The sequence below is a fragment of the Mytilus californianus genome, unplaced genomic scaffold (assembly GCF_021869535.1).
Source record: "Mytilus californianus isolate M0D057914Y unplaced genomic scaffold, xbMytCali1.0.p SCAF_5, whole genome shotgun sequence".
NCBI classification, from domain to species: domain Eukaryota; kingdom Metazoa; phylum Mollusca; class Bivalvia; order Mytilida; family Mytilidae; genus Mytilus; species Mytilus californianus.
The window spans coordinates 88,556,457-88,581,902 of NW_026262701.1; the positions used below are offsets into that span (position 1 = coordinate 88,556,457).

Below are 25,446 nucleotides of genomic sequence, written 5' to 3' on the forward strand. Positions count from 1 at the left end.
AATCTTTTACGGTTGCGAAGGAGATGCACAAACAATAAACAAACAGTGTTTGGGGAGATAACTCTTACAATAAAAAGTGTTCGGATAAACTGGGTCAGTTTCAAAAGCGCAATAACTGTTCGATATCATTTGCTTAAAATCTAAGTGACATCTTGAGAAAATACAATACACCGAAGGAAAAAAATGTGGCGGAAGTAGAAAACTAGAGGCTCTCAAGAGCCTTTGTCGCTCACCTGTATTTACTGATGCTTTGGAAATCATGTAAAATAAGGTTAAAATCATAATTAATAGTATTAGATATTAGATATTATAATGATATCTAAGATAATAACAAAAAACTGCAAAATTTTTGTAAAATTACTTACTCAGGGGCAGCAACCCAACAACGGGTTGTCAGATTCGTCTGAAAATTTCAGGGCAGATAAATCTAAATCTCATGAACATTTTTGCCACCTGTCAGATTTGCTCTAAATGCTTTAGTTTCAGAGATATAAACCAAAAACTGCATTTTACCCCTATGTTCTATTTTTAACCAAGTCGGCCATGATGGTTGGAAGGACAAATTTTTTAAACTACATACCCTAATAATGATTATGGCCAAGTATGGTTAGATTTGTCTCAGTACTTTCAGAGAAGAAGATTTTTGTAAAAGATTACAAAAATTTACGAAAAATTGTTAAAAATTGACTATTAAGGGCAATAACTCCCAAAGGGGTCGACTGACAATTTTGGTCATGGCAACTTATTTGTAGATCTTACTTTGCAGATCTTACTTTGCTGAACATTATTGCTGTTTACAGTTTAATTCTATCTATAATAATATTCAAGATAATAACCAAAAACTGCAAAATCTCCTTAAAATTACCAATTCAGGGGCAGCAACCCATTAACAGGTTGTCAGATTTGTCTGAAAATTTCACGGCAGATAGATCTTGACCTGATAATCAATTTTACCCTATGTCAGATTTACTCTAAATGCTTTGGTTTCAGAGATATAAGCCAAAATCTACATTTTACCCCTATGTTCTATTTTTAGCCATGGCGGCCATCTTGGTTGGTCGGCGGGGTCATCGGACACATTTTTCAAACTAGATACCTAAATGATGATTATGGCCAAGTGTGGTTAAATTTGGTCCATTGGTTTCAGAGGAGAAGATTTTTGTAAAAAGCTAACGACGACGGACGACACGACGACGGACGACGGTCGACGGACGCCAAGTGATGAGAAAAGCTAACTTGGCCCTTCGGGCCAGGTGAGCTAAAAATAATAATCAGAACAAAATCGATAGGTCTTTCCACAGAAAAGTGGAAAGACCTTATTTTACCACATCGTTCTTTTATCTGTGACCTACCTCCTATCCCAAGTTCTCTTATTATACCAAGCTGACAAGCTGACATTTAACAGCAAATAAAAGATTACCATGGAATGTACAGACCACAGAAATTTATGAAAATTTTTTCAAAACTCTAATCTAATTATTAAATTCCCAAATCTGTATCACAGCCTATTTGACAAGAGTCTAAAAGCCAGACACTTAATAATTTTATTAAAAAATTCTTAAACGGTATAGAATATAAATACTTTTATTGTCTAGTAAGTTTTCTCCTTTGAATTGCTTTACATTTGTCATTATGGTGCCCATTATAGCTTACTATTGGGTATGGGTTTTATTCATTGTTGAAGACCGTGCGGTGATCTATAATTGTAAACTTCTATGTCATTTGGTCTCTGGTGAAGAGTTGTTTCATTGGCAATCATACCATATCTTCTAATTTTTATAAGGACTCCATGATGATATGTTTAAGAAAGGTTTAAAATTTTTTGCACACCTGATCGTTTGCCATCTCATGGCGTCCTTCGTCCGTCCGTTGTTGTTAGCTTAAAAAAATCTTCTCTAAAACTACCGGACCAAATGATACCAAACTTTATATATATATATTCCTTACGGTATCTAGTTTTAAGAGATTGCTAATTTCGCAGTTTTTGTCTCCCTCCCAGGAAAGTTAAAAAAAAAATGGAAGATTTGAATTATTAATAAGAGGGACTGAAGAGGGCTTAAAGATCGAGAGATTTTGACACTCGCCCGAAGAATGACATGTCTGGTTATAAAAGTTATTTCCCCTTAATGATGATTTTTAAAGGCAGTGCCTTAATGCCTTTAATGGTATCAGGCAATAGCCATTTTGTTTCTACGTTGGGAGTAAATATGTCATTTCTCCTTCTATTTTTGATATTCTGTGTTTTTTTATTGTAATTCATTGACATTGTAAAGTAAAGAATCGAACGGTGTTTTTGTAAGTTCTAAAAATTTACGATAGAGTTGGATTTTGCATGATGAGCAGTCAACCGATTGACATACTGATATTACCTACAAAATCCGTGTGAAAGAGTTCGGGTTTATTTCGAGTGGTATTTTAATCTTTAGTTGCTTTCAACATCGTTTCAGTCGTTGATTTAACAATGAAAAATCAACTGATCTATGCTTAGTCAACACATGTCAATAATAACTCGGGAATCCGATTGTTTTTTTCTTTTTCTCGTCAGAACATTTGGTTCGTTGAATATTGCGGAAATCCGCCTAAACTATCAATATCGATCTGGATTTTTTTTTTAAACAAAAGCAGTTGAAAATCGTCTGACTGTCCGACATAGCTATCAAGTCAGACCCTTTGTCAGGTTAACAATTTGGCTCTAATAGGTACGATAAAATTGTTTTTTTTTTAAATCTGAAACGAACAGTGCCAAAGTTGACATCCGGGAATCAGTGTAAAATTCGAGGGTCTCACTAATTAGTGGCAAGAAGCGACAAGAAGAATAATTTAACGACAAGAATAATTAAGCGACAAGACTAATTTAGCGACAAGAAAACAAATTTAAATTAAAAAAATCAAGATGTTAATTATTTCAAATAAGTAGATATAGGAACATGCATTCAAGTGTTTTTTTGGGAAAGACGGCTTCAAGCCTTCAATTCCCTATGTGGCTGGCCAGACTTCCAAGCCCCTCACGTCACTCATTTTGTTTTTATAGTCGGGGAAAACACCTCAAAATTTCATACTGAATTGATGAGAAGGAGACACACAAATGAACAGATTGACTTTAAACACTTTTTAACACATTTGCCTTCTGTATCTCGTGAAATTGTCGTATCTTGGGCTCTCCTTAACACTATTTACGTTTCTTTTACAATCCGGAAAAATCAGTATTACGAAATATTCTAAATATATCCAACCTAGTGACGTCATGGTTGGAATTCCACACTAGGTAGAAGGAGGGATATCCTTTCCTCATTATTAAAATCATTCACAGAAATCGTGTATGATTTAGAAATCGGTATTTGTTTATTTAAAAACATAATTATGTTTGCTGTAGATGATTCAAATATGCAATGCTTTCATTTGTAGGTCAACTTTTATGGTAAACAATGGGGATACATGGGATTGGGGAGAGAAACGTCAGTTTTCATTCTTTTCTGTAACTGTATTGTGAATCTCTCCTCCAATACAGGAGCACCTCAAATTGATGAGTAATTATCCACCTAAAGAAAAGTTTCTGTATCTCATCACTTAAAATGTGATATTTATTATATGATAAGTAGTTTTCCATTAAAAACAAATTTTATGTACCAACATATTTATTGTAATGGTAAAAAAAAAATATAAAATTTTCAAATGGCTTTTTGTAGTTTAAACATATTTAAATGGAAATTTAAAACTGAATAGACTTTTCAGTCATCACTTTATCGAGAACAAATTTTAAATCTTAGAGCCCTGTCACAAAAAATGGAGAAATGCCCTAGCTTGCAGTTCAGTGGTATAAAATAAAAAAAAATATATATTGTTGTAGTTATTAAATGATAGAATTCAATTGAATTTTAGATAATTAACTTTCAACTTTAATGAAATGTTTTGAATTAGAAGATGCCAATCTCTTTATTGGTCCAAATTGATTCTATGATGAATTCTTGGCTAAGGAAATGAAATTACATTATTAACCAACAATTAATTTCAATATTATCAATCTTTCTACATGTTTTTGCTCAATCTTTGTATGAAGACTATCAAAAGATACAAAAAAAAATAGAAACATTTGCCGTCTTTTCCTTCAGAGCTTTTAAGCTCTTTGATTAATAAAGTCGCTTCTTGACCCTTCCTGACGCTTCTCGTCTCTAATTAGTAAGACCGAAAATTCGATACACTTGGATTTTATCCTCGTGCAATTTGAAGATGTAAAAACCCGAGAGTACCGAACGTATGAAGTTTAACTGACATTAAGCAGCTTGTGTTTGTGTGGCCCAATGCTAATTAACAGTGATAATATCTTGATTAAACATTCAACAGGTGATCGAATATTAATTACTTGACATGGCTTCTGTTAATGGCACAAATCAAAGATGATTAAAGTAAATAACGGCAGTGATAGAAAAGTGGAATGTTGTTAATGTTGTCAAAGTTTTGATGCCGAAAAAGCAGTTAATAAATAAACTTTCAACTCAGCAAAGAATTGCTCACTATTTCACACTCCAATGCGGAGCTTGAAGCACCTTCAACATGCCCAAGAAGTTCCGAACTGACAGCAGGTCTACAATTACTCAAAGACAATTCACAACCTCCACAGTGTTTAGGTTATCAACTACACAAACTGTTACAAGGATCAAGATTACTTTGGTACAGTGTCAAGTGTTTTAAAGGCAGCCAAATTGGCTTGTACTTTTTACATGACCCAGCGTTCCAAGACCAATACTTTAGTTATTAAAAAACATTAGTCAATGTAATATAGACAGTTCTTTTATAGCTAATATATTTTAAAGTGTTCGAAACAATGGCAGTCTTAAGTTTTTTAAGCAAAATGACTTTATTAATACTTAAATATAGGTCTTTTCCTAATCTAACCATACTTTCAACCACTATCTGAAGCAAGTTGACATCCTTCTAAAATTACCAGACATACATACATAACAAAAACATAGTACTAAGTATAATTATGCCCCGCCGTAGCGGAGGGGGCATTAAGTTTTACCCTTGTCCGTCTGTACGTACGTACGTCCGTACGTCCCACAATTGGTTTCCATTCTCTTACTTGAGTTTGCCTCAACCAAATGTTATGAAACTTATACAGAATGCTTATTACCACAAAACACAGATCAATTTGAATTTTGGTTGCGTCACTTTAACCGTTCTAGAGTTATGCCCCTTTAGAAATGGAAAAATTGCAAAATGTTTAGTTTCCGTACTCTAACTTAAGTCTGCCTCAACCAAACTTTATGAAGCCTTTACACAATACTTATTACCACAAAAATCAGATCAAGTACAAATTTGGGTAGCGTCACTTTTATCGTTCTTGAGTTATGTCTCTTTATAGTGTTGTATGCAAGCGGGGGCATCATCTGTGTCCATGGGGACACATTCTCCATTTATTTTTTTCTCGGAGTTGGACATTGACAATCACAAACAATAATAATATTGGTGACCTGGCATGGTCAGTAATTTTTTTTGCTCAGGGTAATTTTTTGAAAAATAATGACTTTCTTAGAAAGAGTGCACACACTCGAGATGCATTATATAACTCAATGTCTTTGAGATAAATTTCGCACCAAGCCATCAAGATGAACTGAAATGTTTTTTTTTTTTAACTGCGAATAACCACAAATAATGAAAACTAAAATTGACCCTAAATATTCAGATGCGCTTTTTTGAGAATAAATAAAAAACGATTTGGTTTCTCAAAAAAGTCAATTCTATGTTGCTCTCTAGCTGGTAAAATTTTAATTTAAAAGATATTAGAGCATTAATATGATCGTGCAATGATATGTTCTTTTGAAATGCAATGTAGCATTACCATTTCCATACCATAATAATTGAAAAATGTCTAAATATCTTGATATTGTTAGCCTTTCCTGAAAAGTAATCCAGAAATTATTGCGTGCATTTATTATTGCCAATTTTGAAGAATTATTGCCAATTTAGGAAAAGCTACATACAGATATATGTATTTGATATCAGAATGCGAGCTGTTATTATTGCGATACTCCAGTAATCGTGTTATTCGCATTAATAAAAACCTCGCAATAATTTCTGAATTTACAGTATGTTTCCTTATAATCAATCTGGATAATAAAATCACAAAACCTGTAGGTAACTGCCTTTACAGCGCATTCGCGCTTTGGTTATCTATTTTTTGCATTTTTGTCAATATATAGGAGTCAGTTTGAAACTTTAAAAAGCAAAAAAGATCAGCAAAATAAGAACTACAAGTAAGTCAACAAGGCCAAATCGTCACACTAGTTATGGGGTTTATTGCCATAACGTGACGGTTTTGTTTTATCTTAAAACTTTAATAGATAGGTATATACAATCATAAATTGTAAACAGTAAAAATGATCATCGATACAAGACCTGCAAAAATGCTACAAATAAGCAAACATAACTGATTGCAAAAGGAAAAAAAATATACTAAAACGGCATAATATTTACATGGTGAGCGATTCAGGCTTTCATTCAGGATTCAGTGTTCATCTGACGACCAGTTTGAGTGGTTCATCATGTTCATTGGTCATTGTCAGGTTTTTCTGGATTTTGGTCTATTTCTCATACCTATAAGTTATAGGTTCACTACGTTTGGTGTATATATAAGAATAAGAAGATGTGGTATGATTGCCAATGAGACATCTCTCCACCAGTGACCAAATGACATATAAGTTAACTACTATAGGTCACTGTACTGCCTTCAACAATGAGCAAAACCCATACCGCATAGTCAGCTTTAAAAGGCCACAAAATGACAAATTTAGAAAAATTCAAATGAGAAAATAAATGGCCTGATTTATGTACAAAACAATGAACGAAAAATTAATATGATTTACAGCAACAAACAACAACCACTAAATTACAGGCTCCTCACTTGGGACAGGCACATACAGAATTGGTGGGATAAGATAAGAATTTCATATTTCTTGAATTTAAATCAATGATTCCATGAGACAGATGGATATCAAATTAAGTATGCCAATTTTACCTAGCAAGATGTAGATGAAAAAATATAAAGTGAAAGTTAAGGGTTAATATTTATTTCAGTTTTACATTCATCACTTCTTACCAAAGGAACTTGTAAGTATTGGTGAAACCCAGAATACACTATATATAGATATACATGCTTTAGATGTTTCGCTCAACAAAAACGTTTGTATCTTTTGATACCGTTATAAAGACACTTCATTTTCTGTCGATCATAGCTAGTTATTTGTCAGCTGCACTCAATCTCCAAACTCAGCACAAAAAAATCAAAAAATGTTATCTACATACAAAAATAAACTGTGAAGTAAAGGATGTGATTGAATTAAGAATATAAGCTCAACAATTTTAGCTCATCAGTTTACCCAGATTGCCATTGAAGTGTGAAATTGATAATGGGGTATATTTGAAACTCAATTTATTTGCAATTTAGCTCAGTCTTGCACTGAAATATATAAATGAATAGATTTTCCTTGATTTACTGCTGTGGAATTAAATTTGTAATTTAAAGATAAGTTACATCAATTGCTTTACCCCAGAAGGGTATTGTGATAGTGATCTCAGGTCGAAAAATGCTTTTTGAATGTGTCTAGTCATTCACCATTTGAATAAATAAATGAAATGAATGAATAACCTGTCCAGTTAATTGAAATCAATATTATGTGGTCCTTGCATGAACATTGGTGAATATTGTCCTGAGTAGATTTGTATATTGCTGGTGCTTGTAAATGCAATATATATTCTACCAGGGATAATATTTTCACAAAAATCATGCAATAACCCTTTAATTGTAAAGCAAATGTTGTAAAAAGATATTTATAACATATTTTTTTGTCCGTGGTGACATCACTAATTTGAAGCTTTATTTACACCTGTGCATTACTATATGATATATCATTGCACCCAAACTTTTGGTTGTATTCTGTTTGAAATATGTTGTTGCTATTGAATAAAAGAAATTTATTTTCAGCTGTGAATAATAACCCTGATGATGAATATGCCAATTCAGGTCTACAACTGAAAAACTTGAATGAAGAAGAATATGCAAATTCTACAGACACACAGGGAACCTCTGGCCATAATGTAAGTTTACATGTTATCTATATAAATAATTAGAAAACCATTTAGCACATTCAGAATAATTCATTTGACAAAACACTTTCATATGTTTATGGATATAACTGATATTTAACAAAATTTGGGGGTTATATGGGAATCACCATCAGTCCATCTGTCTGTCCGTCCATTCGTCTGTCCGGGGGGTGTTTATATACTAAAGTAAGGTCACTCTGACTTGACTTTGACCTTTGACCACTATGATAGTAAAACCTTGTCCAATTCGTGTCCGTCGCTAAACTTTTGTGCCGGAAAACTTAGGATAACCAAACTTGGATGTAGTTGCATCATGGGTTTGGGATATGCAACATACTAATGTGAGGTTATTCTGACCTTAGGTTGGCCCTGGGCCACTATGATAGTAAAACCTAATCTAATTCGTGTCCTGCTCATAACCTTTGTACTTTAAAACTTAAGTTAATCAAACTTGCTATGCAGTTGAAACATGGGCTTGGGGTGTGTCTTATACCAAAGTCAGTTCACTCTGACATTGACTTTGACCCCTATGAGAATAAAACCTTATCCAATTCATGCCGTATCTTTTGTACCGTTAAACTTAGATTTACCAAACATGGTATGCAGTTGCATCATGGGGTTGGGGTATGTCATATACCAAGTCAGGTCACTCTAACCTTGAACCCCTTCGATAGTTTTACCTTGTCTGATTTATGTCTTGCTTAAAACTTTTGTACCTTAGAACTTTGTATGCAGAAGCATCATACTGACCTTTACCTTGACCTTTAATTTCTTATTTACAGTATACAAACCTCAGACTATGTTCCTTGGTCTGTATAATCTTCCAGAAAGACCTGCCAATAAACATGTGTCAATCTAACACAGAGGCAATGACTGTATAAAACCAATAATCTCAAAACGTCATTGCCTCAATACTAAAATGCATATACAGGGGGTATTAGTCCCGCTATGGAGACAGCTCTAATTTGTTCCTCAACTGGCTTTATAACAAGTAGGACATATTGCCATTGATTCAAACATCTTACATTACCTTTTCAACTCTGTCTAGTCTGAAGGATCAGTGTGAGATGTTACTGTCTTAAACATCAAGAAAATAATGCTAAATAGAGGAGACTTAATACAACTGAACATGATCACAGTCGTATTTAAAGTGTGTAACTTTCATAATTCTCACCAATTTTCCTTTTAACCAACCAAAATGAACATTCCAAATAATATTGTAAAAAGATGGGGATAAAACATGTAAAACAAATTTTTTGTCTTTTTTTTGGCAGTTTTTATTCAACCGCAACATTTTTGCGGTCGTAAAATGGTTTAACGATGTCGTCTTCGTCTTGTCAGACATTTGGTTTCCAGACAATAACTTAATAGTAAATAGATCTCTATGAAATTGTACCACACAGTTCCATACCACAAAAGGAAGGTTGAGATTGATTTTTTGGGTTATTGTCCTAACTGTTTAGGAATTAGGGGCCAAAAACAAGCATTTTTCTTCTTTCAGGACAATTACTTGTGTATAAGTGTATTGATTTCTATGAAATTGTACCACAAAGTTCAATACCTCAAAAGGAAGGTTGGAATTGATTTTGGGGGTTATGACCCAAACCGTTTAGGAATTAGGGTGAAAAAACTAGGATTTTCTGGTTTCCGGTCAATAACTTGAGTATAAGTCAACTGATCTCTATGAAATTGTACCACAAGATTCCATTCCAAAAAAAGGAAAGTTGGAATTGATTTTGGGAGTTAAGAAAAAAAGGGACCAAAAACAATACTTTTCAAATACATTGAATAAATTGCTTATTTCTTGACCAATTTCAATGGGGTTTAATTCAAAGTCTGAAATTCTTGGGGTTCTTTAATGTGCTGAATCTAACTGCGTATATAGTTTTTGGATTTTGGGCCCGGTTTTTAAATTGGTCTACATTAAGGTCCAAAGGGTCCAAAATTTAACTTTATTTGATATTAACAAAAATTTAATTCTTGGGGTCCTTTCATATGCTGAATCTAAACATGTATTTAGATTTTTAGTTTCGGCCAAGTTTTAAAGTTGGTCCAAATTTAGGTCCAATATTAAACTTTTTTTGTATGATTTCAACAAAAATTGAATATATAGTATTAATTGTTCCACGCGTAACGTGTTGCGGGGGGGGGGGGACATGGAAATACCGGGCGTCCGTCAGTCCGTGTGTCTATCCGGTCTTGTTAGCGCTCTCACAGGTACAATTCTTGCCAGATTTTTATAAAACTTATACTATAGGTTGATATCAGCAATATCTCGGACAAATTGTATAATAGTGGCCGATCAACCTTTTTTGAAAGAGTTATGCCCCTTGGAAATGTTAAATTTATGGAAAATGGCCTCGTTAGCGCTCTCACAGGTACAATTCTTGCCAAATGTTTATAAAATTTATACTATAGGTTAATATCAGCAATACCTCGGACAAGTTCTATAATGGTGGCTGATCGACTTTTTTAAAAGAGTTATGTCCCTTGGAAATATTAAATTTTGGGAAAATGGCCTCGTTAGTGCTCTCCCGGGTACAATTCTTGCCAGATAGATAAAATATGTGCAACGCGGGGGACATTGGAACTCTGTTCTTTTATTGGTAAGCTGAATCTAATCGTTTATTTAGATTTTGGACCCCATTATCAAACTGTTCCACATTTAGGTCCAAAGGGTCCAAATTTCAACTTTGTTTGTTTTTGTCAAAAATTGAATATATGAGGTTGTTTGAAACACATTCATTCTGTTTCAGAAACCTATGTTATGTCAAATATTTAATCAAAAGCCAAATTCAGAGCCGTATTGCACAATTAATAGAAATAGTTAGTAGATTCATAGTTAAAAATAGGTATAGCATCAAATTCTAATTTTAGAGAAGAAATTTTGATAAAAATAGTTTGAAATTTACTGTTCATTATTAGATATTATGAAAAATAAGTAAAGGCAAGTTTTATAGATTTTTTAAGACATATTGTACTAGTGATGAATGATATTTTGGAAATTATTTTTTTCATTTTTTATTTTTCGTGGTAGGTTTGTTTGTTATTCTGTATAAACTAATTTTCAGAGTGCTAAATATATATATACATATATATAGATTTTTTTATGAAGCGAACCCCTTTTAGAATGTAGTTATATTGTCCATTAATAAATAAATTAATTAAATACTTGGTGTACTTGGATATGCTGAATCTAACCGTGTATTTTAGATATTGGACCATAATTGGTAAATGTCCAATTTCAAAATTTTTAGTCCTTTGACCACATTTATTTTTTGTCAGAAACCTATGATGTGTCAAATATTTAATCACTATCCAAATTCAGAGCTGTATCAAGTTTGAATGTAGTGTCCATACTTGTCCCAACTGTTCAGGGTTCGACCTCTGCGGTCGTATCAAGCTGCGCCCGATAAGCATGTTATCTTGGTTTGGTTTTAGACGTTTTATGGTGATTATATATGACTCAAATTTTTTTGCTGTCAAATATTGTTATTGATGAATACATTGTAGCTGTAGACAGGTGAATGAAATTAACCTACAGTAACTTATAGCAAAATGTTGTTATAAGGATCAATTTGGGAACCATTTAAAGTGTAAAATATCCCTTATTACTTCTTGCCATCAGGATAGTGTCTACATTTCTGTATCAAAGTCTCTTCAACTTGTATGATGGGATGAAAATAGGTTTTTGTTTAAATAAATCGTTTAATTCTAAATTTCTTGACATAGAACATTATTATGTTTCTAAAGGAAAGGGAATACAAATTCTTTGTAATGGAAACTATTAAAAAATTAAAAAACAACTGATTTCAAAAAAATTGGTTCCTATATTTAATTCCAACGAATAGTTAAAATTAATTGTTCTTGATGAAGGTTAACTAAAATAAGTTTATTTTTTAATGAAAAGGAAGCAAGTCACTTTTGGGATTTTAATTAGTTTAATAAAGTTTCATATGAATTTATACGATTTGATTTATAGAAATTGGAAGAAGTCAACTGTTTCCAATAAACTGAAAGCAGATATGTTAAATTGACATTTTTCAATTGTAAACGTGTTTTATACAGGGATAAATGTAGATCCTGACTTTCCAAAAAAGAATCTATACTTGTTTTTAGCATCTCATCACTTGGGGTCCTGCGTCGTCCGTCGTCGGCGTTAACTTTTTACATTTTGAACTTCTTCTAGAGAACCACTGAATGGAATGAAACCAAACATGGCATGAATGTTCCTTATGAGGTGCTGACCAAGTGTTGTTACTTTGTAGCCGATCCATCATCCAAGATAGCCGCCAGCGGGGGACTTAGTTTAACATAGGACCCTACGGGAAATGCATACAAATGACTTCTTTTAGAGAACCACTGAATGGAATGAAACCAAACATGGCATGAATGTTCCTTATGAGGTGCTCACCAAGTGTTGTTACTTTGTAGCCGATCCATCATCCAAGATGGCCGCCAGCGGGGGACTTAGTTTAACATAGGACCCTATGGGAAATGCATACAAATGACTTCTTTTAGAGAACCACTGAATGGAATAAAACCAAACATGGCATGAATGTTCCTTATGAGGTGCTGACCATGTGTTGTTACTTTGTAGCCGATCCATCATCCAAGATGGCCGCCATCAGGGAACTTAGTTTAACATAGGACCCTATGGGAAATACATACAAATGTCTTCTTTTAGAGAACCACTGAATGGAATGAAACCAAACATGGCATGAATGTTCCTTATGAGGTGCTGACCAAGTGTTGTTACTTTGTAGCCGATCCATCATCCAAAATGGCCACCCGCGGGGGACTTAGTTTAACATAGGACCCTATGGGAAATACATACAAATGTCTTCTTTTAGAGAACCACTGAATGGAATGGAACCAAACATGGCATGAATGTTCCTTATGAGATGCTGACCAAGTGTTGTTACTTTGCAGTCGGTCCATCATCCAAGATGGCCGCCAGCGGGGGACTTACTTTAACATAGGACCCTATGGGAAATACATACAACTGTCTTCTTTTAGAGAACCACTGAATGGAATGAAACCAAACATGGCATGAATGTTCCTTATGAGGTTCTGACCAAGTGTTGTTACTTTGTAGCCGATCCATCATCCAAGATGGCCGCCAGCGGGGGACTTAGTTTAACATAGGACCCTATGGGAAATACATACAAATGTCTTCTTTTAGAGAACCACTGAATGGAATGAAATCAAACATGGCATGAATGTTCCTTATGAGGTGCTGACCAAGTGTTGTTACTTTGCAGTCGGTCCATCATCCAAGATGGCCGACAGCAGGGGACTTAGTTTAACAAAGGACCTATGGGAAATACATACAAATGTCTTCTTTTAGTGAACCACTGAATGGAATGAAACCAAAAATGGCATGAATCTTCCTTATGAGATGCTGACCAAGTGTTGTTACTTTGTAGCCGATTCCATCATCCAAGATGGCCGCCAGCGGGGGACTTAGTTTTACATAGGACCCTTTGGGAAATACATAAAAATGTCTTCTTTTAGAGAACCAATAAATGGAATGGAACCAAACATGGCATGAATGTTCCTTATGAGATGTTGACCAAGTGTTGTTACTTTGCAGCCGATCCATCATCCAAGATGGCCGACAGCGGGGGACTTAGTTTAACATAGGACCCTATGGGAAATACATACAATTGTCTTCTTTTAGAGAACCACTGAATGGAATTGAACCAAACATGGCATGAATGTTCCTTATGAGTTGCTGACCAAGTGTTGTTACTTTGCAGTCGATCCATCATCCAAGATGGCCGCTAGGGGGGGGGGGCTTAGTTTAACATAGTACCCTATGGGAAATACATACAAATGTCTTCTTTTAGAGTACCACTGAATGGAATGAAACCAAACATGGCATGAATGTTCCTTATGAAGTGCTGACCAAGTGTTGCTACTTTGTTGCCGATTTACTGTTCAAGATGGCCACCAGTATATTTTATTAAATAACGGGACCAATATTAATCAAAATTTGACCTCAATCATTATTTGGGTATCTGTTATGATTTTTATCTATCTTTACATGATTTCTAAAACCAAAGTAGAGTCAGGTGAGCGACACAGGCTCTTGAGAGCCTCTAGTTTATGCACCCGCCGCTAGGCGAATGGGGCATTAGGGTATACCATTGTCCATCTGTATACGTCCGTCAGTACGTACGTCCCGATATTGGTTTCCGTTCTCTAACTTTAGTTTGCCTCAACTAAATGTTATGAAACTAAAACACAATGCTTATTACCACCAAACACAGATCAAGTTTGAATTTTGGCATTTACATCGTTCACGAGTTACCCAATTACTGTTTGTTATTGAACAATGAGAGCACTCAAACCCTACAAGCAATCTCTAATGACAATTTTATTGAAACAAATGTCATTAAGATTCAAAGAAAACAAACGTCAATAGGTTTGGACTAGTGCATTGACAAAAATTTGCATATATACAAGGAGGGCATACGTGTCACATTTTTCTTTTATTTATGTTTTAAAAATGTACAGGTAAACCAAAACTTGAAACTTTTAACATGGTTTTATAAAAATATTTAATTACAAGTTAATAGAAATTGTTTTCATAGACCTACTAAAGTTTGAAACACATTTTGTCAACTGAAATTTTGTTTTACCGGTATCTTTCTGAAGAATGGCAGTAATACAACTATATGCAAAAGTGATATACCATGTTGTTTCTTAACCACCATACCTTAATAGAGCACTAAAATGTGGTTTGAAAGTATGCATACCTGTGATTCTTCTGACTGTAGACAAAAACCTGATTTTGAGGCCTCCTATGTTACTCCCGTTTGCAATTTAAATCTTCCACTTTTAAACTCACATGACACAAAAGGCCATGTGAGCTTTTGCCATCACTTTGTGTCCATCGTCCCTCCTTCCTATGTCTGTTTTTTTAAAGTTTATAATCTTCTCTTTAAGGAGACGTGACATGATTTTAGTTATTTTATTTTCTGGAAATAAATCAATGAATATTAGTCTTAAATATATTTTAAGTAATTTGGGTGATGCAAACCTTATCAATTGACCCTTTTTATGCCATAGAATTCAAAGCGTGTCAGAATCAATGATTTTTAATAAGATGGTGATCACGTGACAATTACACGATGAATGGCGTTGACAGTAGTTTTTTTCTGATAACTGTCAAATTTAAGACATTTGAACTCATCAATTTATGCCACTAAGTATGGAAATATTAAAAACCAAGATTTGATTTGATTTTTGGTGTTTTAACGCCACTTTTAAGCACCGCTTTTGGGCTATTTCATGGCGGCCAGTTTTTATTGGTGGAAGAAGCCGGAGTGCCCGGAAAAAAACCACCGACCTTCGATAGGAAAACTGACAATCCTAGTCAATTAAGATTGGAGTCGAGTGCACCCGCACGAGCGGGGTTCGAACTCACAACCTCAGTGTTGACTGGCTAGTGATTACAGTAGTAACTACTTAGACCACTCGGCCACTGAGGCCCCTTAAAAACCAAGAAAAAGACATAAACTCTTCATCTGAACAGACCGTCATCGACGATGTATCAGTCATTACCTACTGACTTGTAACAACATAGATGGGTTCCGTTGATAAATAAATTATAAATAGGGCTTTTTGCAGGTTTTTTTTTCCAAATAAAAGTTTCATTTGTATAGGTTTAAATTTCTAATTATCGGTTATCAAATATCTAAAGCAAATAGTTGTTATACGACCGCATTTTTTTTGCGTTCGTAATATGTTTTAGCGATGTCTGCGTCGTCATCCGAAGACATTTTGGTTCCCAGACAATATCTTGAGTATAAGCGTATGGATCTCTATGAAATTGTAGCACAAGGTTCCATACCACAATAGGAAGGTTGGGATTGATTTTGGGGGTTATTGTCCTACATGTTTAGGAATTAGGGACCAAAAGTGGCCTAAACATATGTCCTCCGAAGACATTTGACATCCAAAGACATTTTGGTTTCCAGACAATAACTTGAGTATGGGTGTATGTCTCGATATAAAATTATAGCACAAGGTTCCATACCACAATAGAATGGTTGGGAACGATTTTGGGGGTTATTGTCCTAGCTGTTTAGGAATTAAAGGGCCAAAAAGGGGCCAAAAAAATTGTCGTCCGAAGACATTTTGGTTTCTAGACAATAACTTGAGTTTAAGTGTACGGATCAATATGAAATTGTAGCACAAGGTTCCATACCACAATAGAAAGGTTTGGATTGTTTTTGGGGGTTATTGTTATAGTTGGTTTGAATTAAGGGCCAAAAGGGGCCAAAAAGCAAGCATTTTTCTTGCTTCAGGACAATTACTTGTGTATGGATCTCTATGAAATTTTACCACAAGGTTTCATACCAAAAAAGGAATGTTGGGATTGATTTTGGGGTCATGGCCTAAACTGTTTAGGAAAAAGGGAACAAAAACAATACTTTTGTAATACTTTGTATCAGTTGATTATTTCTTGACCAATTTCAATTGGTTTTAATTGAAAAACTTGAATTCTTGGGGTTCTCTAATATTATGAATCTAACCGTGTATTTGGAATTTTGATTTTGGGCCGTTTTTGAATTAGTCCATATAAAGGTCTAAATGATTCAAAATTTAATTTGTTTGATTTTATCAAAATTTGAATAATTGGTGTTTTTTGATATTCCTATTTTTTATTTTGGGGCCTGTCTTAAAATTCGTCCACACAGAGGTCCAAGGGGTCCAAAACTAAACTTTGTTTGATTAAAAAAAAAAAATGAATTCTTGGGGTTCTTTGATATGCGGAATCTAACAGTGGATTTAGATTTTTGATTTTGGGCCCATTTTTTAAGGGTCTTAATTGGGGTCCAAAATTAAACTTTGTTTGATTTGAACAAAATATGAATATATGGGGTTCTTTGATATGCTGAATCTAACCGTGTATATAGGTTGTACTTCTGTAAATATAGACAATGCAATTTCCCATAGAAACTCCTTTTACGGCAAAAACTGTGCCACTTTTACTTTGAAGTTTTGTAAAAATTTATATCCTAGAATGGAAAGTTCATATGCACTACTAATTTTTTTTCAAAGGTCAAAATATAGGGCTGTGCGGCATATTTTCAACATTTATATGCCGCGAACTTCTAAGAGTTTAAACTTATACTAAAATACTGTAATACCCCTCCCTTCACTTTGGGCCTTCCTCAGAATTCAATTTAGCCGCTGTCCATGTGTAGTTTATATCAAAATCTGTACTTACCTGTCCGAAAAACATTTGCAATTACCCCTTGGTAACCCCACACAATTGCTAACTTTTAAGTTATCTCCCTTTAACGATCTCCCGAATAGAAAATTACTTTACCTTTAGCGGAAAATGGCTACCGTCTAACCACATTTTGGATCACGCAATCGATTAAAAATACGTGGAAAAAATAGACATTGAGAGAAGAAAAAGTAATGGAAGATAAGTATAAAAGTTGTATAAGATGTAGTTCGCGGATGAACGTCATAGACACTAATGAAGAGTGTTATAGACACAGAATTTGTCATAAGGCTTTTCCTTGTGTTATTTGCCACGTATGGGACGATGAAAGGATATCTTTGGTTGATAAAATGTTAGATAAAGCAAGAGCCAAGCTTCCTTTTGCCGGAAACTCTTCTGTGCAGGACGTAGGCAAAAAGAATGTTACAAAGCCGAGTGAATTGGCGTCGGACACAAAACATTCAAAAGTCAAAATTGAACACTGTGAAGATGATCATGAGACACAGAGAACTAATACTAGTAGTACACCTGGGGTACATTACGAGCTGTTGAATTTCACAAATAAATAGCGGATCAGGTTCCAATTCAACTCAAACATTTGTTGCCACAGGCACAGGGCTTAAATGCAAGTGATGCAGATACAATGAATCAAAAACATATGCATGCCCCCATTGACTCGAATTGTGTAAATTCTTAAAGTCAATCATTTTCTAGGTCAAAACCTACAGTAAATTTATGCCTTCTGATAATCAGATTTCTTTTGTTTCACATGAAGATGAGATAAGTATAGGTGGGTCAGCTATTTCTGACGAAAACAATAATGATTCTCACTCTCAGTCGTAACCTTCTCACGATCAGGAATTTTCTCTGTTTAGTGAAGGATCACCAGGATCTACTGATCAATTTAAAAGGAACAATTTTCTTCATAAATTGACGGCAAAATTGAAAATAAATTGTTCAGAGGAAACTGAAGTAGATTCAGTCAGAACTTCTTATTTGCCTTCAAGACTAAATCATGGCAATTCAGACAAAGCAACTCATTTGAAATTACCATTAGAGGGTACTACAATTGAAGTTTTCAAGAATGTTGAAAAGGAAGCTATGTCAGGTAGGCTTAAAAAAAGATCAGTTCGCCTAAGAGATGACAAGGCCTTTATGGTTTCTAAACAAGATTTCACTGAATTTTGTTCTCCGCCCAGGCTTGATGATAATATACAGGAGGGTTTGTCTTCTACTATGAACAATAAGAAAAAAGGTTTTGTAGACCGTAAAAAGTTTTCTCATTCCTTACCTTCTTTCCATAAGGAAATGGATACTGAATTTAAAAAAGTTGACAATTCAGCTAGGACATTGTTCAGAAGTGTTTCATATGGTTCTTTGATAGCAAGCTATATTGATGTTGCAGAATCAGAGGATGACAGGGAAGAAGCATGTTCAGCTTTAGTAGCCTGTTTCAAATGAATGGCAGATATGACTTCACGCATAATTGCTAATTCTGTTTTAAACAGAAGAAAATTTTCTTGAAAAATATAGATTTCAGTAGCAAAGCCACATCAGCTAAATTGTCGAATATACCTTTGAATGGCGCACAACTTTTTGGTGGTAAATATTTTGATACTTTGCATTCTTCTGCTGAAAATATAAGGGATGCTAAAGAAACGCAAAACGTTTATCGTTCTTTTGTTCCTTGGGGCAAAAATTTGATTAAGGATCAAGAAAAAGAAAATCTCAAGAAACTTCTAATGTAACCTTCATCAAACCTGCAAAAAATTCAAGATTTGATAAGCAAGATTCTTATGACCGTCGTGGCACTGAAACTTCGTCTAATTTTCGTGCCTTACCAGCAAAACAAGGAGGAAAAGGATCTTTTTCATGGAAAAATTCCTCCCAGAAAATTTCAAGAAATAAACAATTATTTGTCTGCGGTTAGTCTCCAGGTACGAAATCGGTTGTTACATTTCCACAGTCAGTGGACTCAAATAACTCGAGACAAGTTAGTACTTCAGATAGTGAAGAACGGTTTAATTTTAGATTTTGTGAATCCAAGGATTTTCACAAAAGTGATGGCAGGAGTAGGTGCGTTTCTGTGAAAACAAATCATTCACATATTCATGTACCTGGACGATTGGATGTTAAAAAACAGCAGCAAAGTGAAGCTGACAAAACAATTAAGTACACTCAGGAATTGTTAAAAAATCTTGGTTTGATAATCAATGTGGAAAAATATTGTTTAATTCTGACTCAAATAATAGAATATCTAGAGCAGTGATTCACTTAAAAGAGGGTCTTTTTTTCCGTCTCAAGAGAGATTCTAAAATATAAGTCAGATGATTCAAATATTTCTACATTCACAAAGTAGAGGCACGTGCAATGTTGAGACTACTTGGTCTAATGGCTTCATGCATAGATTTGGTTCCATGGGCCCGACTGCACATGAGACCACTTCAGCTTTATCTTCTAGCTTGGTCGAGACCAGCGCTACACAGTTTAAATCGTTTGATTTCATTGTATCAACCTCTTCAGGAACATCTGTTCTCGTGGCTAAACCGAAGAAATTATTTTGAGGGAGTGTTATTAGAACAGGAATCTGCTCAGGTGACTATAGTGACAGATGCGTCACAGTCGGTATGGGGAGCTCATATAAACAATTATCAGATAGCAGGTATTTGGCCACCTCAGTTCAAAGTGAAACACATCAATTGGCTAGAACTCAAGGCTGTGCAGTTAGCACTGCAAACCTTTCTGAGAAAAGTACAATACAAAAGTGTTCTAGTGAGAACAGACAATGCAACTATTGTCAGTTATCTGAACAAACAGGGAGGGACCTGATCCCCAGAGCTTTGTAACTTGGCATGGGATCTTTTGAAATGGTCCATTAATCACAATGTCAAAATACAAGCAGTTTATATTCCAGGGAAAAGAATATTATAGCAGATGCCCTGACAAGGGGGAAAGTGACCATTCGTTTGACAGAATAGGCGTTAGATATGACAATAGTAAACTTGTTGTTCCTTCAGCTAGGAACACCAGTAATAGATCTTTTTGCGACTTCAATGTACTAGAAGCTGCCTGTGTTTTGCTCTCCTTGGACGGAAGAAACAGCAGTGTCAGTTGATGCACTGTCGATGAAATGGACAGGCATTTTTGCTTATGCCTTCCCTCCACCAATAATTTTAAACAGAGTATTACAAAAAATACAGAAAGAGGACTGTGCAATTTTACTGATAGCCCCAATCTTGCCACGACAGTCATGGTACAGTCAACTTCTCAACCTGTTAATAGACTTTCCAATACAACGGCCCGTCCAACAAAATCTTTTAAGTCAAAATGAAATTTACCATCCAAATCCAAGTGTTCTAAATCTTGTAGCTTGGAAAGTGTCAAAAAAGCATACACTGCAAAAGGATTTTCACCAAAAATTGCTTCAATTATTTCCAATTCACGAAAACAGTCTACACAGACAAGTTATAATGCAAGGCTCAACTTATTTGACAGCTGTTGTCATGAAAGGAGTATCAATCCCAGTATGTCAACTGTGCCAGAAATAGCTGAATTTCTTATGTTTTTACATACTGTTAAAAATTGTAAGCCAAGCACTTTAGCTGGTTACAAGTCAGCAATATCTTTAATACATTCATCTAAAGATAAGATTTCAATTAACATGGATTTGCGTAATTTAATTAAAGGATTATACAACATTAATCCACCAATAAGACAGTTGGCGCCAAATTGTGATTTGTCGTTGGTTTTGCTAGTGTTAACAAGGACTCCTTTTGAACCACTAGAGGAAGCAGAATTAAAATATTTAACCATGAAGACAGTTTTTCTTCTGGCATTAGCTTCTGCTGCAAGTGTCAGTGAAATACACAGTTTCACTATTAATGACAAACATTTCAGAAAAGAGCAACGAGGTATACGGTTATTGCCAAATATGCAGTTTCTTGCTAAAACTCAATCTTTAAATAAACCGTGTTTGAGCCAGTATTCATTCCCAAATTTGAAAACTATGCTACAGATGCAAACGATTTACTGCTGTGCCCGTGTAGAGCACTAATAGCTTATGTTAAAAGAACTTAAAATTTTGCGCAAATCACAAAGATTTTCTATAACATATCAAAAGAATCATCATGTAGAGGCTTCTAAGGATTCCATAGCAAGATGGATAGTTGATACAGTTAAATGTGCATATGAACATGCAAATGAAGACACTCTACAGTCAGTAGGAGCTCATGATACTAGAAAGCTATCAACTTCTTAGGCTTTATTCAATGGACTTTCCTCTCAGGAAATTTTAAAAGCAGCTCATTGGTCAAGTGAGACAACATTCACTTCATATTATTTGAAGGATGTACAAGATTTAGAATCTCGTTTTGCAAAAGCTGCAATTTTGCGTACGGCTAACAGAAAAGAGAAGAAGTATTAAGGTAGATAATTTAATTTGTTTTACTGGTTACTTTCTTCCTCTTACCCACCACCTTTGGTGTAATGCTGCAAATTCTTTGCAAATGTTTTTCAGACAGGTAAGTACAGATTTTGATATAAACTATGGTTTTTTGAAGGTAAAAACCTTGTTTATGATAAATCTGTACTTACCTGTCTGACTCTACCCACCTCCCCACCTGAGGAAGTTATTTTTATATAATGTATATTGTTATTTCCGCCTGAGGTAAAGTGATTTTCTATTCGGGAGATCGTTAAAAGGAGATAATTTAAAAGTTAGCTATTGTGTGGGGTTACCGAGGGGTAATTGCAAATGTTTTTTTCAGACAGGTAGGTACAGATTTATCATAAACAAGGTTTTTACCTTCAAAAAACCATATTTATACTGATAACATTCCCAAGTTATGTCTCTACGAGATGAAACATAGAGATCATATCCGGGAATGAGTAGGTAAACAAAACAAAATATCTATGAATATTATATATCTCCCAAAAAGAGGCGTTGTTTGTGAAACAGCTGTATTTACAAAGTGCAACCTATACTAACATTTATTCAAACAGAATACTTTTGAAGAACACTTTTCCTCACAACAATACTTATTTATTAGAATCATAGCCTAAAAGAAATCTCTGCATGTACTCTAACTTTTCTTACAGTACATTTAATACCCCCACCCCTGTTTCCAATTTTAAAGAACTTGAAATCAAGACTTTAATTAATGTCAATTTACCCTATGTGCATGTTTTCTGACATGAAATGCCTAGAACCTGTATGAAACTACTTTTATAACAAATTGAAAGCATTTCAGAATACTATCATTAATATATGAATAGTTAATATTTCCAACATTTAAGATTATATAAAGTATCAAATCTTGCCTCTGTCTCCAGGCCACATCTTACTGTGTGTCCATTTATCTATAAAAGTTCACAATTTCTTCCTCAAATGGTCAGTTTAGAAATCTTGTCACAATAATATCATCTCTTACCATATATCTAACACAATTTGGCTAATATATGAACTAGAAGTGTTTAAACAAAGCCATATTTGCAAAAGTTGTATGTATGAAGTTACCAGTTTGATATATAAATTCATAAAAAGATTTACATAACTGACTGCTAAAATCTGTTTTGTGCATAACTTCAATCAAAGTTATTGTTTTCTATAAATAGACCTTTATAATAATAAAATCACAGCCTTTACAAGTTAAATTATCTGTTTAATAACCCCGGAGTTAGAGATTTTTCTCTGTGTTTGCCACTTGGGCCTCACATTTGCAAAAATAATTCTGCTGTTTCTGTGAATATGGAATATTTAGTATATCTTTAAGATAGAACACAATATTGTTAGTTTTATACAGTTATTTTTGTATCTCTAGCTTGTTTTTTATGCCGCTGTCACAAGAAGCACATTCAGGTGTTACGGCTTACTTAGGGGTTTTTGACAGGACCAAAATCAACCCAACAACAATGTTAATCAAGGATCTATGAGTTTCAATGACTGCGAAGAGTAAATATAAGCACTTCTTACCAATTTAAATTACATATATATATATGCACATATTATGAATTTACTTTGCATACAGGACTTTAGGTAAACAATGTATACTGTAAACTGTGAATTTATGCTGAGTCATTTAAGGCCCAGGATTTTCTCATTCATGAAATATTCATAAAACTTTATATTTGAGTTAATTTCATTAAAATCTCTGAAGATAAACCAGATTTGGTGAAATTCTACATGTTCTCTTTTTCAGTCAATATAGGTTGCACTTCTGTAAATATAGACAATGCAATTCCCATAGGAACTCCTTTTACGGCAAAAACTGTGCCACTTTTACTATGAAGTTTCGTAAAAAATGATATCCTAGAATGGAAAGTTCATGTGCGCTACTATTTATTTCAAATGTCAAAATATAGGGCTGGTAACATTCCCAAGTTATGTGTCTACGCTGTTTCACAAACCACGCCTCTTTTGGGGAGATATATAATATTCATAGATATTTTGTTTTGTTTACGTACTGGTTCCCAAATATTGTCTCTTAGAGCCATAACTTGTGAATGTTACCAGTATAAATACACATGGTCAGCGGCTAAATTGAATTCTGAGGAAGGCCCAAAGTGAAGGGAGGGGTAGTACAGAATTTTAGTATAAGTTTAAACTCTTAGATGTTCGGGGCATATAAATATTGAAAATATGCCACGCAGCCCTATATTTTGACCTTTGTAAAAAATAGTAGTGCATATGAACTTTCCATTCTAGGATATAATTTTTTACGAAACTTCAAAGTAAAAGTGGCACAGTTTTTGCTGTAAAAGGAGTTCATATGGGAATTTGTATTGTCTATATTTACAGAAGTACAACCTATAGATTTTGGATTTTGGGCCCTGTTATCAAATTGGTGCACATTGAGGTCCAAAGGGTCCAAAATAAACTTTGTTTGATTTCATCAAAATTTTTTACCACAAGGTTCCATACCAAAAAGGGGAAGGTTGGGATTGATTTTGGGGGTTATGACTCCAATCATTAAGAAAAAAAGGGGCCAAAAACAATACTTTTCAAAATACATTGAATAAATTGCTTATTTCTTGATCAATTTTAAAATGGTCTAATTCAAAGTCTTGAGTTCTTGGGGTCCTTTAATATGCTGAATATAACTGTGTATATAGTTTTTGGGCCCGGTTTTCAAATTGGTCTTCATTAAGGTCCAAAGGGTCCAAAATTAAACTTTATTTGATATTAACAAAAATTGAAATCTTGGGTTTCTTTGATATGCTGATTCTAACCATGTATTTTGATATCAGATATTGGACCATACTAGGTAAATGTGTAATTTCAATTTTTTTAAGTTCTTAGACATCGTTTATTCTTTGTCAGAAACTACGCTATTTCAGATATATTATCACAATCCAAATTCAGAGCTGTTTTACACAATAAAGAGAAATTATAAGTAGAGTCATAGTTAAAAATAGATATAGCATCAAATTTAATTTCAGAGAACAAATTATGTATAAATATATTTTGAAATTTACTCTTCATTATTAGATAATTTAAGGTATAATTAAAGGTAAGTTATATAGATTTTTAAAATACTTTGTATTCAGTCTTACATCTAAACCCTTCAGAATGAAAGTTTCATTTAAAATGATTAAGTAGAGCTGTAAATCTGTCATCTCATGCTGATAAAGGGACAGATATTATTACTAAGCAAACAGATGTTTAAAACAAAAAACTTAGTTTGTTAACTTGTAGAGATGATTGTGTCCAGTTTCTTGTACTACCATCCCAGGACAGGAACAATGACGTTAATTGAAATTTAGTTTATTTTAACATTTTTATAACTAATCATGAAAATTAAATATTTAAATGAATGAAGGAAAGTTTGTGATGCGGTATTTCCCTACATACTAGCTAATGTGCGTATTTGTTTGATTATTTTGTAATTCTTTGTTTGTTATATTTCAATGTATTTCATAAGGGCCTCAGGGAAGATTAGTTTTACAGCTAACTATATAACCCTCTTTAAAAACAAACTGTATAACCCTCTTTAAATACAGAATAAGTATTACATGTATTATTATTATTATTATTACTACATGTATAATTATTATTATTATTACTACATATATTATTATTATTATTTTACAACAAAATG

At 34.0% G+C, this 25,446-nt stretch overlaps 1 protein-coding gene across 1 annotated transcript in view; it reads left to right on the forward strand.

Annotated features, from left to right (window-relative positions):
* The window catches only part of LOC127701675 (uncharacterized), a 150,061-nt gene that overhangs the window by 110,637 nt on the left and 13,978 nt on the right, over positions 1-25,446 (forward strand). Inside the window, exon 8 of the mRNA XM_052205672.1 lies at positions 7,982-8,094. Within this exon, the coding sequence (XP_052061632.1) occupies positions 7,982-8,094 (113 nt within the window). The remainder of the gene's footprint in view (positions 1-7,981; positions 8,095-25,446) is intronic.